General features: G+C 27.6%; 2 protein-coding genes and 1 long non-coding RNA gene across 3 annotated transcripts in view; 1 reads left to right on the top strand and 2 right to left on the bottom strand.

Moving 5' to 3' along the window:
• Window positions 1-649, top strand: part of LOC101493335 (asparagine--tRNA ligase, cytoplasmic 1) — a 3,781-nt gene extending 3,132 nt beyond the window's left edge. Inside the window, exons 6-7 of the mRNA XM_073370193.1 lie at window positions 3-24; window positions 166-649. Of these exons, the coding sequence (XP_073226294.1) occupies window positions 3-24; window positions 166-349 (206 nt within the window). The 3' untranslated portion in view covers window positions 350-649. The remainder of the gene's footprint in view (window positions 1-2; window positions 25-165) is intronic.
• Window positions 650-4,894: 4,245 nt separating this feature from the next.
• On the bottom strand, window positions 4,895-5,941 carry LOC140920663 (uncharacterized). Its single transcript, XR_012163374.1, has 2 exons — window positions 5,636-5,941; window positions 4,895-5,242 (listed from the first exon to the last, which is right to left on the bottom strand). It is a non-coding gene; the product is annotated as an uncharacterized lncRNA (long non-coding RNA).
• A 3,332-nt stretch (window positions 5,942-9,273) lies between these two features.
• LOC101493002 (zinc finger CCCH domain-containing protein 20) lies at window positions 9,274-10,965 on the bottom strand. Its single transcript, XM_004503457.4, has one exon. It carries the CDS (start codon window positions 10,844-10,846, stop codon window positions 9,689-9,691), a length of 1,158 nt encoding a protein of 385 aa, XP_004503514.1. The 5' UTR covers window positions 10,847-10,965; the 3' UTR covers window positions 9,274-9,688.
• Between the last annotated feature and the right edge of the window lie 7,390 nt (window positions 10,966-18,355).

The following is an 18,355-nucleotide window of genomic DNA, read 5'->3' as shown; positions in this document are numbered from 1 at the left end:
GCGTTTTGATGTTATTCAGCAAAGGTATGATTATGATTTCCGCATATCCTTTGATGCATAAATCTGCTCTTTTTACTTAATTTGTTTCCTTTGGTTAAGGATTTCGCTGTTTTTGGAAGATATTTTACTTCATTTGTCCTTATTTGTATTGTTATAATGTTACAGAATAAAGGAGATGGGTCTGCCTCTTGAGCCATATGAATGGTACCTTGATCTGAGGCGGTTTGGAACAGTGAAACATGCTGGATTTGGTCTTGGCTTTGAAAGGATGATTCTTTTTGCCACTGGCCTGGAAAATATTAGAGACGTGATTCCCTTCCCACGATATCCAGGCAGAGCAGATCTATGATATTTATGACCGATTTCTTTAAATGGCTTTCACAATTCCCTTACTAAAGTAGTTGAGTCGAAAATGGAAAAATCGTTTTCTTGTAGATCATAAACATCCGTCTTTGTTTCTTGGGTTACACTCTTTTACCGACTATTTATTACTTTTGATAGAATGCTGGGTTTTTTGTTTCTGCGTTTATGTTTTATATCATTCATTATATAGCATTTAAACAACTTGTCCTTAAAGGACCTGGTAGTCACATTCCATTTTATTTTCCAGGCACACGATTGATTCAATATACGATTAATCTTGTGGAGACATGGTTTTTAGTGGTACTAGTTATATCTCGTTTTATTATGCCTAATAATTTTACAAGTCTCCTTGATGTAGTCGCCTTTAATAAAATCTGGATTGATTGTAACTTTGCTTTATGTGTTTCCCTTCTCAACAGTCTGTTATAGCATCCCTACGACGATGTTATGAAATTCAATCATTTATTTCTCGGCTGAAACCTGTTTGGATAGCTTATGTTTATTATATTATATATTACAAACGAAAGCATGATGTATTTTCTCAAATTGAACATTAGGATGATATTTTATTTTTATATCATATTTTAATTCAAAATTCTCGATTATAATCTACATTGAAATTTATATATTATACACATTATGATTATTTTTCTCTTAGCAATTTAGTTTTTTCAAATATTAATAAAAAATGAACCTTTAATTTATGCATGCATTTTGTGGATCAATAATTAAATTTATGCATTCTTATGTGTATTATTAGTTGTTGTAACATTTGGTTCTACTTCGTAACCCAATTGTCCGCCAGAAGCAATCACTGGAAAACAAAATGGAAACATGGTTGCCACTACTTGATTATATAATAAGATAGTTTTTACCGTACATCATAAATTGAAGATTTTTAATACAATTGTTTACTATTAGAGTTATACTTTAAAAAGGAAAATCATTTTAATATTTACAAGTGTTATATTTTGAATTATTAAAAAAAATAAAAAAATAAAGGCAACTTTGTCAACTTGATCGAAAAAAGAAGACAACATTATGAAACCGTGGAATACTAGCGTGTTAATTGGAAGCAAATACTTTTCTTATATAGGAGGACACTTGAATATGCATAAATTTTCACATTACTTCCCCTTTACCATTAAAACAAGTATAGGGGAAGTAACGAATAATCTTATAGGTGAACATGGTTATGGCTTAGTTTATTCTTATTCTTATCTTAAAATCTAGGATTCTAGATTCTTTTTAGTAGTTATCCTCTGAATGAAAAATAAACTTTGGTAACACAATTTAAACAAGAGATAAATAAAATCTAACAAATGAAATTTTAATTACGGATTGAATGAAATTGTTCCAGATCAATTTAACCTTAATAAAAAAGTATTAATCTTTCAAATTCAACCACTTAGTTTAGGATTATAGATTCTTTGAAAGCCAAAAAGATAATTTGAATGAAAGAAATTATCACCAAATGAAAAATTTACAAAGCATCAATTGACAATCTTCATATAAGTGATTACTGGTAGTGGACATATATTTAAATCCATTCATATCCTTAAATGGAAGAAAAAAAATCGAAGGGGTACGAGTTATGTTCCTTTACAATAAAATAGTTTAAAGAACATAAAAATAAAATATGTTATAGATCAAATCTAGTGAAGAGATAAATTCAAACCAAAACACAAGAAAGTGGGTTTATCTTGTTAAGATTCCGCCAAGGATATTAATATTCTTGATCAAGTTTCAACAAATTATCTATGTTACGGAGTTTGATTAATATTAATATAGACTTTAATGTATGTTATTTTATTAGTCAATTCCATCAGTATCTTATCTCCAATGTACAACAACCCCCATGATCTTGTCTGTCGTTGAAGTGGTAAAAAATAATTAATTTCAAACAAAATATTATATTTTCAAAGGCAAAAACGTGTTGGCACGGAACCAACAGTTTTCCCCCAAACTGGGGTAATGCCACCAAGTTGGTCCTTTGAGTTTAACTCCTTTTGATTGTGACTCTTTACTGTTATCATTGCAGACTAACTACTAATTACTACTTCGTCTCATAATATAAATTTTTTAGAAGGTATGTATCCATTTTTGTTTGTATTATAAAATGGATCAAATATTAATTAGCGGAGACATTATGTGTATTTTGTTATGTATATATTTTATTATATAATATATTTTAAAAATATGAAAAAATTGTGTTGCTAACTTAAAGTTTAATAGTAATAGCATTAACTTAATGTTTAGATTTAAAGATAAAAAAAACTGAAATTGTTAATATTAGAGTTATCTATTGTCTTTTTTAAAAGCAAATATTTATAATTAAACATTCTTTTAGGCGAACAAAAATTATTTGTTTATTGCTAACAAAACAAATATAGCAAGTGGGATGTAAAAATTGAATTGTAAAGGGTAAATTTGTATATGAAAAAGTCCGACCAAATTATTAGATCTTTTTTTTCTCATGGTTAGATATTTATAATTTACTAGAGTTCTCATTATATAATAGACTTCTTCAATTTTCGATCATTTTTTTTATTTCATTTGTTATTATAGAACTGTAGAAACACGAAGAATCAATTTGGTAAATTCTTTGGAAGTACAATTTTTTTTTTTTGTTGAAGTCTTGCTATTATTTAAATTTTGGGGATTTTTGGACAACAAGAAAGCGAATTTCTTTCAATCAATTCAACCGATCCGCGTATTAACTAATTAAGTTACTTGATTCTTTAATATAATGAGTAAATATAGTTGTTTATTTAAATAAGGATGTGTCATAATCCCTAAAGTTTTTAACATATACCTGAACCAAATCAATTCAATCAGAAACAAATTGAGTTGAATAGAGTTCACAAGTAACATTCTTTTAAGCAAGAAAATAAATAAGTTTTATTGATTGGTTTTGTCTATATGACTCATTATTTTACTTATCTTAAATTGTGTCTATTGAGATTTGAGTTTTAAATTTGTTTTTTAGACTATAAACAAATTTGATATTTAATAATTTATAGTATTTTGGAGTTCTTTTATTTTAAAAAATAACCTAATCTGTATTTTTTTATTGTAGAAAAAACCATTTGTTAAAAATATTTTCAAAAAAAAGTTATCCAAAACATTTTTATAATTTAAACACTTTTTAGTTTATTTTACATTCTCATTCTTAAAAATTTATAATAAACAATTGAAAAACTCTCAAAAGTGATTTATTTAAAAAATTAATTTTTTTTATAAGAAAAAAGTATCAAACCGGCGGTATTTTTAATATGTATAGTAGTTTCTTAATTTATCATGTCGACTAATACAAATAAACCAGTCAACGGTGGAAGTCATTTTCCTTGGGGACAATTTTCCTGTGGATAGGACTGAGTCCGAATTAATAAAAAGAAAAAAAGACTAATTAAGAGAAAATGACATATCATTATTCACTATCGTCTATTCCAAATTTTCATTTGGAGTATATATGGCTTATTAACGAGGACAAAACTTGTTTTATTATTTTTTTTATTTTTTGTATAATTTTTAACTTAGATAATTATAATTTTTTAAAATTTATTATTATTACAAAATATATATTTTATAGTAAAAATTATTTAACAAAAACGTAAAAAATGTACTTAAATTTTATTTTTCTCTTATTAACAAAAAGTGACATTTCCTTTCCTTATTAATTTAAATGCCCGTGTTTATAGACTAAGAACAGTTTTTGGCTTTGGTCCTCTATTATATAAAAAATAAATAAATAGTTTTTGACTTTTTCTTCTCTTGTCCCCAGTAATCAATATTATGATTTTTATCATTAATTTTAAACTTTTATTTCACGTTTGCATCCCGGATAAATAGCAGTTTAAAAGTATCATTCATCAAACTTATCTACAACTTGTTTGGATCTTAATCCATGCTTCCAAAAGAAAAATAATAATACTTTGTTAATTTGGAATTTTTTAATCCAGAGACAAATAAAATCCGAAACTTCAAACTTTTTTGTTTATTTTATAAAAGTATTTTATACTTTTATTATTAAAATGTATAATTATTTTATTTTAATAAATAATTTTTGAACTAAACAATTGTTACAAAGTTAAAATAAAATATTAATTAATTCAAAATGTATTTCTAAAAATAATAAAAAATACTTTTTGACAATTTTATTGTTTTTAAAATAAAAATTGTTTATTTCAAAAGAACATCTTATTTTCTTGTTTTTTTTTTTAAATTATTAAACTTATTTGATTAATTATAAATATTTCTTGTTATCAAGTACGTTTAATACACATTCTGGAAAAATGAAAAATACAAAGTATTTTTACAAAATAAACGACACTAAAAAATATTGAGAAAAACATAAATGAAAAAATTTAAAGAAACACAATAATATAATATAAAAACTCTAAAATCAAATAAACAAACATTATTGTTCTCAAATAACAAAAACGAAAAATAAGATTATATGAAAATTATTACCTCACATATTCTCTATAGTAAAAACATGAACTTATATCACAAAACTTTACAACAAGAGTATAACAAACAAAAAAAAACAACAACTTACATATATTTATTGAAATGGTAAAATTACATTAATATAACATACCTCCGGCACAAGGGGTGCATAGAGAATTCAAAGTACAAAAAATTCAGATAATATAGATTTTGCTAAGAAGAAAAACGCTCATCTCACAATTTGTCTAAACCCAGAAAAGAATTACATAAAAAATGAATAAAGCAAAGACCAACAATAATCTTGTATCAAAGTTGCCGGTAACACAACCAGAAAATCATATCCCCCATCAAGCTACAATACCTCAATCACAGCAAACCAAAAGTCGTCTATTTATAGAAAAATTGCTTCGCCTATTTGAATTGACGCCTAATTGAAACAGCAACAAAATAGAAAATAAGCATATGCTTGATCCAACAAAAACAACAAATTCAAACAAATCAAAGCAACATCAAACGCATAATTGCATCAATTTAATACATCACATACAATTAAGTCTGTTGCCTATCCAATCCACCTAGAACATTCGTTAAAATTTCACTCACAAGACTATTGACGGTTCAACACACCATTCATCAATGCGGAAATAAAAGTCTTTATTATTCACCTTAAGTCAATTCTAAGCCTGAACTTTTATAAATTCCACAATTTTTGGAACACTAAAGTCAACATTTTAAAAAATTAAGTAATTTCAGTAACCTCAAATCCCTCATACTATTGCAAACCATATTGACACAAACCGTTGACTAAACATTATCTCACCTTTAATGAGCCTTCCATGTTGAGCAAAATGGGCAATGCAATCCTACGACAAAACATGAGTTTTGTACATATACATCCCTTTTTAATTTTTTTTTTTAATGGTCCTACTTTGAAAATTATTTTCTCTGATGCCTTACTTTGTTTTTTTCCAATAAGAGGTCGTTTCTTGCGGAAGCTATCAACACCAATTTTTTGAAATTCAATAGAAGGTCGTTTTATGAAGAAGCGACTTCTAAGTGAGTAGATGTCTGCTTCTTCAGGAAACGACCTTCTATTGAGTTTTAAAAAAAAATATTACTCAGTTAGAAGTCGCTTCCTCGGGAAACGACCTTCTATTAAGTTTCAAAAAATTAGTTTTCAGGTGGTGTTTTTCCAGAGAACGACATCCTATTGAAAAAAAAAAGTAGAACATTTAAAAAAAATAATTTTTAAAATATAATAATTAAGGAATTTAAAAAAAAAAAAAGAGATATATATACAAAATCCACAAAACATCTTCCACCCTCATCCACCTAAGAACCGAACTCCAAACCTCTGAAAACACCTCACACTAAAAGAAATAGATGGTTATGTGAATCGACCTCCCTATATCTACCTACATGTTAAGCTTCATACGTCCCCATAATATCCTTTTTCACTAAATTGTCCTTTGTTGGGATAATTTTGAAGTATTCTCCAACACATAATCAAGACCTTTGAAGAAACTAAATTATTGCAGACCAACACTTATCGGATCCACCTAAAACTCATCCACCTTGGTCAAAATAGCATATGCCTCCCTCCAAATGGAGCATAAATGAAGATGAAACAAGTGAAGAGAATTGTGATTCTATATATAATTCTTTCTCATCTCTTACGATACTAAATAATATAATGCTAAATAACGTGTCTACTTCAACATATTTCAATCAACTCAAACAAACAGTACCCAACATAATTTGTTTAGGAAGAGAAGCTCATTCAATATGAATTTTTTTATTTAATTACAGTTTTTATCCATATATTTATAGTGATTTACGGAATTAGTTTCCCTATTTTAAAATTTGACATTTTAAATTCATCTCTCGGATTTTTTAACTAAAAAAATTGACGATTTAATATACAATTTTGTTATATAGAACCATCTATATGCATTAATTATTCATATGTTACTAATTAAATTAAAAATATAAAAAAATTCTGAAGTTGAAATTTAAATTTTTACGGCATTTTATTTTAATTTCATAAGTATTAATCACTCTATATTATTGTATCATATGTCATGTTATTTATAATATCTCACGTCATTATTTTTCAGTTAAAAAATCAAAATAAAAAACCACATATGTCAGCTTTTCAAATATAGTGACCAATTTCATGAATCAATATATACAGAGAGACTAACAATGCAATTGAATCAATTTTTTTAAAGAAAAAGAAAAACACTATAGGCAGATAAATTGTTTGTAAATAAAATTTGTGATTAAATATAAACAAGAGTAAATAATATTTTTAAAATATTTGAGTTAACAATTTTTAAAACCATTTATAGTTAAATTCAAAATTTTAAATTACATTATAATTATTTGATTGATTAAACAACGTATAAAGTACAACTAAGATGGCAAAAAAAGTGAGAAACATTTTTGTACACATTAGACAAAATCTATTTAAAAATAGGATACAGGATAAAACTATTTTATTGTACTCTCTTTAGTATAAGAAAAAATTGATAGTAAATTTTGGTAATTTTATAAGCAAAAGTTATTTATATTTAAATTATTTAATGTCAGTATGTTTATTATATTCTTATTTTATTAAAAAAAATATTTAAAGTTAACAATTAAGTATTTGATATTCAAATAAATAATTTAATAAATTTAAATTATGTTTTAAACAAAATTTAATATAGAAAATAGTTTAGACTAATTTTAAAATTGTATTCATTTTAATATCTGAAAAAGTTTTAAAGATCTATTTTAGTCATTGAAAAAAATAAAAATAATTTTTTTTCTCTAAAAAAAGTAAATCAGATCAAATTACTTCTTATGTGAACCACAATTAGATAATTGAGTTTTTTTTAAACTTGTTCAATGACTCATCAATTTAAATATCCCACATGTGATTTCTATATATAAAAGAAAATCAAATCTTTGATAATAATTAAAAGTAGACGGTTAAATCTGTGACAATATTTGCAACAAAAAATTTACTAAATTATAATAGGCTCAATTGTTGTTTGGTCTCCCTGATTTAGCTGAATTACGAAAATAGTTTTCACATTTTATTTCTCCGTTGTTTTGATCTCCCAAATAGATTTTTAGTCCAAAAATATATGATATTGTTTTTTTCTTTCACTTATTTAAATTACAATATGTTTCAAGATCTCGTGGTACAATAATTGTATTTGAGATCTATGATCATAAATAGTGTAGCTTAAAAAAATGACACTTCATTAAAATTTGGACCAAAATTCTGTCTGAGAACTAAAACTGTGGAAAAATAAAATGAGGAGATTGTTTCAATTAAACTAGAAGACTAAAACTACAATTAAGCTATTTTAATATAATTTATAAAACAACCGCAATAATATAAAATTAAACCGTAACAATATCATTCATGAACAATACATAAAATCGCACCTAAAAAAACGTGAGAAAATAATACCACACCATAAACGCGAGGACAAAGAAGAAAAATGTGAGAAAGAAAAGAAAAAAAACAAACAACTTCTAAAACAAACCACATAAACCGTAAAAGCTACATTTTTTTAAAAATTGTAAACCACCATAAAATTTAGATTTTTATCTCAACAGATAAAGTAACACTGTAGTTTATTTTTCTCTAAATTAAATGAAAAAAATAAATTATTTCAATTTATTTTTATAAAATTAAAATGTATTTTAATTTTTTTAAGAATTTAATTGTATTTTAATTTTTTTAAGAATTTAATTGAATCTTTCAAAAAAAATTAAAAACTAGTTCAATATAATTTATTTTTTTAAAGACTAAAAAGTAATTTTATTTTTCTCAAATATAAATTAAATCTCTCAAAATTAAAATAAATTTTTATTCATATAAACGGTCTTTTAAAAATAATTTATCACTGAGATAATAACTGACGTAAATTACTACATTTGAAGAGTATTATCCATCATTTTAAAAAGAGGAGCACTAAGAAGTCGTCTTTATATGAAATTAAGAAAATGAGTCTCGTTCAAGCCACTATTGCAATTGCCAAAAGCACGCCGTATCTCATGTCTGTGGACATCTGGATTTTGCCTCGTGACTTGCACATTTGCCACATCCTATTTCAGTTTTCATCTCCATCCATTTTTCATATGGAGATTCTGTGTCATTATTTAATTATTACTTCGGTATCCATATGATAAACAAGAAAACAACATTGTAAGTTGCATTTAGTTAAATATAATAAAACATTACAACATGAATTATAATAATAGAAGTATATTAAAAAACTAACGAAGAGTTCCATTAAAAGAAAAGCTTAGACAGAGTTCAATCCTTTAGCGTGGCGAACTTATCGATGCTAACTCAAGATCACATGCCACATCAAGAAGTGATTATAATAATGTATTTTATAATCAAAGCAGATACGACGGTATAAAACCCAAATTAAGAGTTTGGCAAGAAAAGTATAGAACAGAAACAAATACACAACTTAGAATAATATAGATTGTTTACATAATTGAACACAATGAGTTTGGATCCTACAACGGATAAGAAAATTCAAATATACATCACCAACACGAAATTAGCTAGGAGACATTAATAATAATTAACACTGAAGTTAAAAATACAGGAATAATATTGCCAGCCTATATACAAAAAAAAGCTAAGCTTAAGATAACTTTTTATCTTGCAAATCAAGAATTACTGGTCGTCTGGATTTTCCAAGAAAACCTTCCAAAAAAGAACTTAAATTCTTCACTTCAATTCCCCATCATAACCTTGACAATAATAAGATATATTTACATAGATACACTTAGAAAATTAAATCTTGTCCAAAAGTGGAAACCAAAGACGACCCCAAAATGAAATCAGCAGCAACAATCAGCCCAAGAAAGGGCTCACTAGCTCCGAAACCCATCCAACATCCGGAGCCCCATCAACCTGACCCGAACCCGAACCCGAACCCAAACCCGATCTATCAAGAGAATTTTCTTTGCTAAGTTTCTCAAACATCTTCACTCTTATGTCCCTTCCAGATTCAACCCTCTCCATCGCAGGCTCCTCCTCACACCTCTGATCCCAAAGATCAAAATGATTAACACCGCTGCGATTCGGCGTCTGTGTAGGCGTCGTGGGCAAGCTACAAAATCCGGGTCGGATCACGGGTCCTCTTGGAGATCCGAATCGAGGAGATCCCATTTGAACATTCCAAGAAGAAGGTAACGACTTCATTTTACCAAGTTGTAAATTTCTCAGAGAAACCACCATTTCATTCACATTCACAGAACCAAAACCAAAAGACCTTCCAAGCGAAGATGTCAATGGAGACATCGGTGGAGACTCTACCGGCGGAGAAACCGAACCGGGAGAAGACATGAAAGGAAGTGATTTAACACAGGAAGACTCAATCGCCAGCCTCAGAGGAGAACCGTCGTATGAATCGGTGGAGTTTACGCTCCGGGGACTCTGCTGCGTCGGAGTCCTGAGTTGCTCCGACGTGTGAGCGAAAAAACAAACTCGCCGGCGGCAACTTGTTCCGTCTTTGCATGGCTGAGTCCGGTAACGAGCAGGGTGGAGCCAACACTCAAAAACTCCATGCGCGAATTCACACGAATCGCCTTTCTTGCAACTTCCTTTGCGAAAATCGGGACATGCCGTGCCGGAATAGTGAAACTTCCTCGGGTCACGGCGGCGAGCTTTCTCGCCGGGATGAGCGTACGGACACTCCGTCCAGTCATGTGACCTGCCACGTGCGCATCTCCTAATCTTGAACTCGAACATGCGGAAGTTATCGCACGAGTAAACATCCACCGATTCGTGACTCGGAATAGCGTCTGAGTCGGAATCGTCGTCGTGTTCGTTGGAGGGTATATAGTGCTGAAGAGCGCTAAGCGCTTCTTGCAAATAGTACGGAGAGTAATCGTCATTGGTGGTTAAAGGTGAAAAGATCTCCGCCGTTGAATCGCTCATCATTTGCCACGGTGGCACGTGTATGGTTGGATTTGTGCGATGAGGTGGTTCCCCTAACATCATCGACATGGTGATTTTGTTGGTGTTGATGGAGGTTGTAGTGATTTTGATTTGGATTTAGATTTTGGATATGGTTAGTATCTCTTTATAAACGGTGAGTTTAACCCTGGTTTGGTATTACTAACTGTGGTTCGGTTAAAAATCAATGACTTCAACTCCATTTTATCCCTTTGCGGTTAAAGTTAGTGGGGGGTTTTAGTACGTTACCCAGCTTTGTATTTGGATCTATGGTCACAGACTCACGAGTTGTGTTCGCTTTTGCCACGTAGTGAACAGATGTTGATGTGATGAAACTGTAGGCGAGTCCATTGGTTTGTCACATATATAAAATGACCGCTATTTATTTTTTAACGCCCCTAGTCTCACTAAAGCGGTGGAGCATATTACACGCCACAGAAAATACTGGCAGTGCGCATAATATCTCTTCACTAATTATAATGGTAATAAATATATTTAATTATTAAAACATATTTAAAAAATATTGCTGTGTAAAGTTTAATCGGTAACTTCGAGATATTACTATTACGTGGTTAGAGATTTCTATCTTCTTGACATTTAAGAAGTACGAGCTTACTACTATAACTTTTTAGGTTTTTTATTTGTATATATATTTTTTATAAAAAAAAATTAACCATTATAAAATAAAATATATATATACTAAAATATCTTATTTTTTTTAATTTTCATATTTTTTGGGATTTGATTATTATACACTAGGAAAGTCACATAATGGAAACATGACCTCTAAAAAAAATATTATTTAAGTGGTTGTAGAATGCATATGCGATCTCTTGAAAGTTTAAAAGAATGACACATTTTGATATATAAATTTCAGAGATACGATTTCTTAAATATCCTAAAAAGTAATACATTTTAATATATAAATTTTAATATATACATTTTAATATAAAGTATTTAAATTTAAAATATATATATATATATATATATGAAGTATATAAAAATAAAAAAAGTTTTATAATAAAATAATTAGATGGTTAAATTTTGATCATACAATTATATATGAATGGTCAATATTAGAAGAAAAAGTCGTATAACTTTTTTAAGTAATCATGTACCACTTAAATAACTATTAATCATAACGATCGATGTATGATTAAATGATCAAAATTTAACAATCTCATTCAAAAACTTATCTCATTTTATATGTTTTCTATATTGTATATATATATACACACACACTTAAGAATGCTTATAATTTAACATTTGAGAAGTTTATTACACGTTAAATAATTATTGTTAATGGTCCAAGGAAATGCAAGACAGTCAAAAACGTAGATGAGAGAATAATCAAGACTTACATTATGTAGCACTTTAAAAAATGAACAATCATCAAGATCAATTGTAGGAAATATGTTGATGAAGTACCTAAATAGAAGGAGAAATTTGGATTGAAGCAACCAACAAACCATATTTCAATAGATGTTGGTAGTAGCGTTCCACAACATATTTATGATGTGAGTTACTAGGATAAGAAAGTTGATGTATAGTATTTGTACTCTGCATAAAGACATATAAGGCTAATTCCTTATCATTGTCAATCTTTAAGGCTTTAATGGATCTTCCAAACATAGTGTGAACAATCTTGGAAAAAGTTTGAATCAATTGAATAACCTTAGATTTCTTGCCATAAGGTGAATCCATGTATACCATGAGTGATCATTCACAATCTTGAGGACGTAATACGTGTCATTGTGAGTAGGTTGATTAAATAGATCCTAAATATCATTATGGATGCGATCAAATGTAAGTGCAGAACGACGAAATTTGACAAAAAAATGTCATTTTCAAAATTTTGCCAAAGGACAAATAGTACATGAGTGATAATCAAAAGATACATGTATAGTAAAAGAGGCTTTATAGCCAACTATCTTTATGATATCTGAAAAATGGCCTAATCGTGAATAACATAATTTGGTATTATCAGTTTCAACACGGTTACACAATACAGGAGAAAAAAAAGTTGAATTATTATCTTACAAATCATACTAATCAAAAGAGGGAGAAACCATTTGAAAAACTTATAAACAATGGTTCAAGCTACCCTTACAAATAATATATTGCAGTGTGTTATCCTAAATCAACAAAGTATTATCAGTGAATGATAATGATAAAGAGAAATGTTGCAAAAGTGAAGTACCAAATATGAGATTAATACGAAAAATCATGAATGTACGACACATTTTTTTATTTATTTTTTGTTATTGTGTATTTGGAAATTTCTACTATCTAAAGGCTTATATGAACCTTTTCTAAGATACTTTTCATTTTTCATTCAATAATAGAAAGCTTGAGAGTATTCATTTCACTTTTGTGCAATATATTTTTAGGCATAGTTTTCTCGTATTCTATGGATAAATGTCAAGTTTAAATCATATATTATTGATGTGGCCAAGAACACTACAAAGAACATACTCAGGGTGGTCTTTCTTTTTCTAGTATTGGTTCCAATTATAGATCGAACAACAATGACAAGTTGTGCATAAGATACAACCTAAGTGACTCCAACTTCTCGTTATTATGATTCTTGGATTACAAGGGAGAAAGCAACAATAATTGAAGGGCCGTTGAATACCTAAGAAGGATTTGACCTTGCACAAAGCTATTAGAGTCGTTGAATCCAACCAAGAAATTGAGAACATACATGTTTTGCAAGTGATTGATTAGGAATTGAACTCTTTGACAATTTCATGTGTGTGCAGGACAATATTCACCGAGCTCCTCCCAAATAGCTTTGAGCTTGTTATAGTAAGCACTAACACAAAAGAGTGTCATGTGAATAGGCAGCCGAATCAAAACACATTTGAAAGATGAGAGGACCATTTTGTTGTTGAAAACGATTTTCAAGATGGGTCCAAATTTCAGCAGCACTGGATGCATGATTCACCTTTGCAATCAAATATTTGAAAACGAAGTTGAGCAACCAAGAAACAACATAATTATTGTTGCAAATCCAAAAAGAATGTCGACGATCGTCAATTTAGATTAAACGATTGAACAAATTTCAAGTTATGGTTGCTATTGAGCGCCCAAACCATGGCATAACGCCATGAATTGTAATTGTCAATGATTGAAATATGAAAAACCAAATTGATTATAGGATTGTTCATGAATTCATGTTCTTGATATCACAAACGAGTCATAAAACACAGATCAAGTACAAGATTGAATCAAAGAAAAAAAGACGAAAAAGAAAAAGAAAAAAAAAGCTTTTGAAGAAGAAATTGAACTAAAGAAAAAAAAAAATTATGATACCATATAAAAATAGCTAGAGTATATTACACAAAGTGAAATTTATACTATGAAACTTTTCATTAATGATTGAAAAATGAAAAGTATTTTCATCGATAACATGAAGCAAGGTTCAAAGTCACTTCTTATTTACTTCACAATGAGAATATTTTTTAAATAACTTAACTTTCACCACTTTATACCAATTTATATATTAGTGTTAGTGTCGTTTTGTCTCAATGCATTCTATTCATAAATTTCACCTTAAAGATGAAGTTATTCATTTTTTCGCTAACTTAAATAATGGATGCTTTGTTTTCAAGACTTAAGATTATTCTCGTGGATCATCTTCCTTCAAATTTTATTATCGCTATTATGTATTTTAAATGAAGTTTTATAAAACTTCATTAAAAAGAAAGAAATTATAAGAGAATAAATATTTAAAAAGACGTCGTAAGAAAAATAAGCAAATGAGTAAAAAAAATATATAATTTCTCCTGCATTAAATATGTATATACATAAATTTAAAGAAGTACATATATGTAGTCTAATAGGTAAAGTTTGGATAAAACAATGTGAAAAAATCATTCATTCATTATAATTATTATAATTATGGTATGAATGACTCAAAACATATTGAGACATAAAACGAAATATAAAATAAAACATATTTTAGTTCATATTTATATTTTAGTAAAATACTAAAAAGTTCAATTTTATTTGTTAAATATTTTAAAATATAAAATTATTTATTAAATTGTTTTAAAGATCTCGTTCAATATTTGTTTGTCCATTAAAAATAAATCCAATTAATATCATATTTATTTAAACAATATTAATTTTAGATTGAATTTTATGAATTATAGGTTTGAAAATATCAAAACAAAGAGGTCATAAACTCTAGACATGAACGCACAAAATCTTTTGTCAAATAGAATATTTGTTTTTTAAGTTTAAAACTATTGTTTTGATGATCTTATATTTCGGGCGACCATTATTTACAACTATTCTTCCTAGTATTTTTTTTAATTGGCTAAATTTAGCTACAAAATTATGAGTTTAGTGTCAATATATTGTTGGTGTAAATCTACTTAATATTTAAATTGAATAAGAACTTCAAACTACCATATATTAAGCTAGGTTACTTTATAATCGTATTTTAAACATAATTATAAAATATTGAATTCTCATTTAACATCAATGTAAAATAAATTATCATCAACGATGAATATATAATTTTGGTGGTGTTTATTCAGTTTCATTAAATAGTCTTGGCTAAGATATACTTTTCACCACAAATTGATGTCACGTTATAGTGAATTCTATGTGATTGTCTCCACAATGGATCACATAAGTAATGATATTGCTATGATCTATATCCAAGAATTTGTCATCTTATTTTATTTGTTCGTTTTTGCTGAACCCCTTAGGCTCCTCTATTAGGGAGGTCCATTTTCTTACTCCTTCATTTGATTGAGTTAAATGCATCACGAATGGTAAGACACGGTTCCTTGATATATGGTTTTGAGGTTAAGATTGATATATGTTTTGATTTACATGTCGATTTTATTGGTGCTATGACTGTTATCATATGGCTACTTAGAAAGTTAGGAGCAAAGTTTAGTTGAAGTGTGATTCCAACTGGTTATTCAAGCTCTATAATACGTCGACATTGTTCCTTGACAACTTCTTAATAATTATAACATTTACTTGATTTTGAATTGTCGTATGTACTTTTATTTTACTCATATCTAAATGTAAAAGGAACCAGTACGCTGATACGCTTGGTTTTATGGTTTGACTATTGTTATAAGTGGTGGTGCTGTGTTTCCTCTTTTATTGGTGATGATTTTGGCCAGAATATATAAGGTCTTCCCAACTTTTTTCGTTTTCAATAATTTGTAATGTTTTTTTGTTTGATTTTTGGCATAGTTTCCTATTCATTCTACATATACTTTTGATTTAATATATTTTGTTGGAGTGCTACAAATGATTGTTAGTTACCAAAATACCAATATCATTGAGATGTCAATAATCATTGTGATCCTTCTGCACTCTAACATTCTTTTGATTAAAAAAAAATCATTTTAGTAACATATAAAAGTCATTAACTGACTCTAAGTACATATAATATAAAATGTTGTCTTTAAAATTGTGTATTATATTCATTAAAAGTTAAAAAATTATTATTTTCAACAAAAAAATATTTTTTTAATTCTTCAACAAGGCTCATATAGACATATATTGAAAACAGCTTTAATAATAAAAAAGTATTTTCATGATTAAGATGAATCTAAAATATTTAAATAAACACAAACAAAAGTATTAAAATGATATTGTTAATAACAAAAAAATAATATTATTTATTTAAAACTAATGTTTCGTTTGGATGAGAATAGAAATTGAAAAGAGAAAAAAGTTATGAGAAAAAAATGTGGAAAGAGAAAAATATGTGAGAAAGAAAGTTGATTTGATATGTTGAATATAAAAGAAAGATACAAGAAATAGAGAAGAGAAAAATAATGATAATTTTTAAAGCATCAAAATATTTTTAATTACAAACTTTTATTAAAAATAATTTTTTTTTTTAATCAAATAACTTAGTTCAATTTTTTTGTAATTTGAATGTATTGAATTAATTTAAAAAAAACAATTTAAATAATAAAGATTATTATTATTTAATATCCAATTTTAACAACAACATGATGCAACTTTTTTTTTAATTTAATAAGAAAATCAAATGGAAGAAAGTTAAGGAATACATATGAAAAGAAATATCTAATTATATATCTGCATCCCTCGTCCTCCACCCGCACACCTCCAATTCTTTATTGATATAAGAAATTAAAACACCCATCAATATGTACCATGCAGAGTCTCTTCCAATTTGGACATCATTCTCTACAAGTACTTTTACTCCTATTTTTCCTCATCGTTCATCCACTGGCAATATATAAATCCTCTAACAGCTTATTTGTACATGTTAGACAATTCCAAAATAATTATTGCAAGTTGCATAATATTGAGAATATAAGAATTAGGTGTAAGGGTAGATATTGAACAATAAAATTAAAAGACCATTTTGACCTATTTATTCGCTGCTTTGGGGAGAAAGCAAAGAGTGGCTGTCCCGTGATTTTTTAATATCTATTCTCTATTTTATTGCCTTTCAAACAAGAAAAAATTAATCTTTCTTCTCTCTTTCTCTTTTTATTTTATTTTTATTTTTATTTCTCCTAAACCAAACAGATTTTAAGTTAATTGTTTATTTAAAAACTAGGTGAATATTGTTGCTATGTAATTAAGAATGAGAATGTCCATTAAAGAATTATGACTTAATATGTTTAATATAAAAGTTAGACTCAATTTTATTTTTTTATTTTTAAATTTTTAATTTATACAGATCAGATTTAGATTTATAAAAAAATATAATAAATTTGATAAATTAATATATATATATATTATTTACTAACTTTATTACTTATTAATTTTAGTATTTATTATTTTAAATTTGTTAATTATAAATTCATTTTATTTCTTTGTTTTTTAAATGGTTATTGCATATTTCCTAGTTGTAATTTTATTAGATTTAATTATAATTTTATTAATTTTTTTATATAAAAGTCTAATTTAGTTAATTTAGAAAAATAAAAATATATTAATTAAATATTTTAATATAAAATAAATATTCGGGGTATTCCCATCCATGTATTGTAGTAGTGATTTTGGTAGTTGAGTTTTGCTAATTTAGTTAGAAATAGAAATTGGGGAACGGCACCTAATCCGTGCAAGTGATGGGTGGCATGTGGAGGGACAGATAGCCTCTGCGAAGGACATTGAATTGAAGCTCTCTTCCAGTCTCCAGTAACCGACAAAAAATAATATCCGTACCTGTAAGATGGTGACAGATGTACGGATTCTTCCACTATCCACGCGTCCTCTTTTGACCATACTCGTGTGCCCTAATCCTTTCACATCGCACCATTTGTCTATTCATCATTAACACGCGTCATCTTCCTCTTCTGCTCTCGAGATTCGCGTGATCCCTGTCTCTTCATTTATAAACAAAAATAAATGCATATAATTAAAAATTAAGAGTAAATATATTAATGTTTTTTATTTTTTTTTTCTTAAAAGAATCTTCGAATACTGTTGATCCTTATAATATTACCATTACAATGAAAACTATTTATAGATAGAGAAATACATAGTTACCATTCGGTGATAATTGACTCTTGGATAAATAAGTTATTTAGCTTTAGCATTTTA

The sequence above is a fragment of the Cicer arietinum genome, chromosome 6 (genome assembly GCF_000331145.2).
Source record: "Cicer arietinum cultivar CDC Frontier isolate Library 1 chromosome 6, Cicar.CDCFrontier_v2.0, whole genome shotgun sequence".
In the NCBI taxonomy this organism is placed as follows: domain Eukaryota; kingdom Viridiplantae; phylum Streptophyta; class Magnoliopsida; order Fabales; family Fabaceae; genus Cicer; species Cicer arietinum.
Note: the sequence above shows the minus strand (reverse complement) of the source record. Positions and strands in the feature narration are given on the sequence as shown.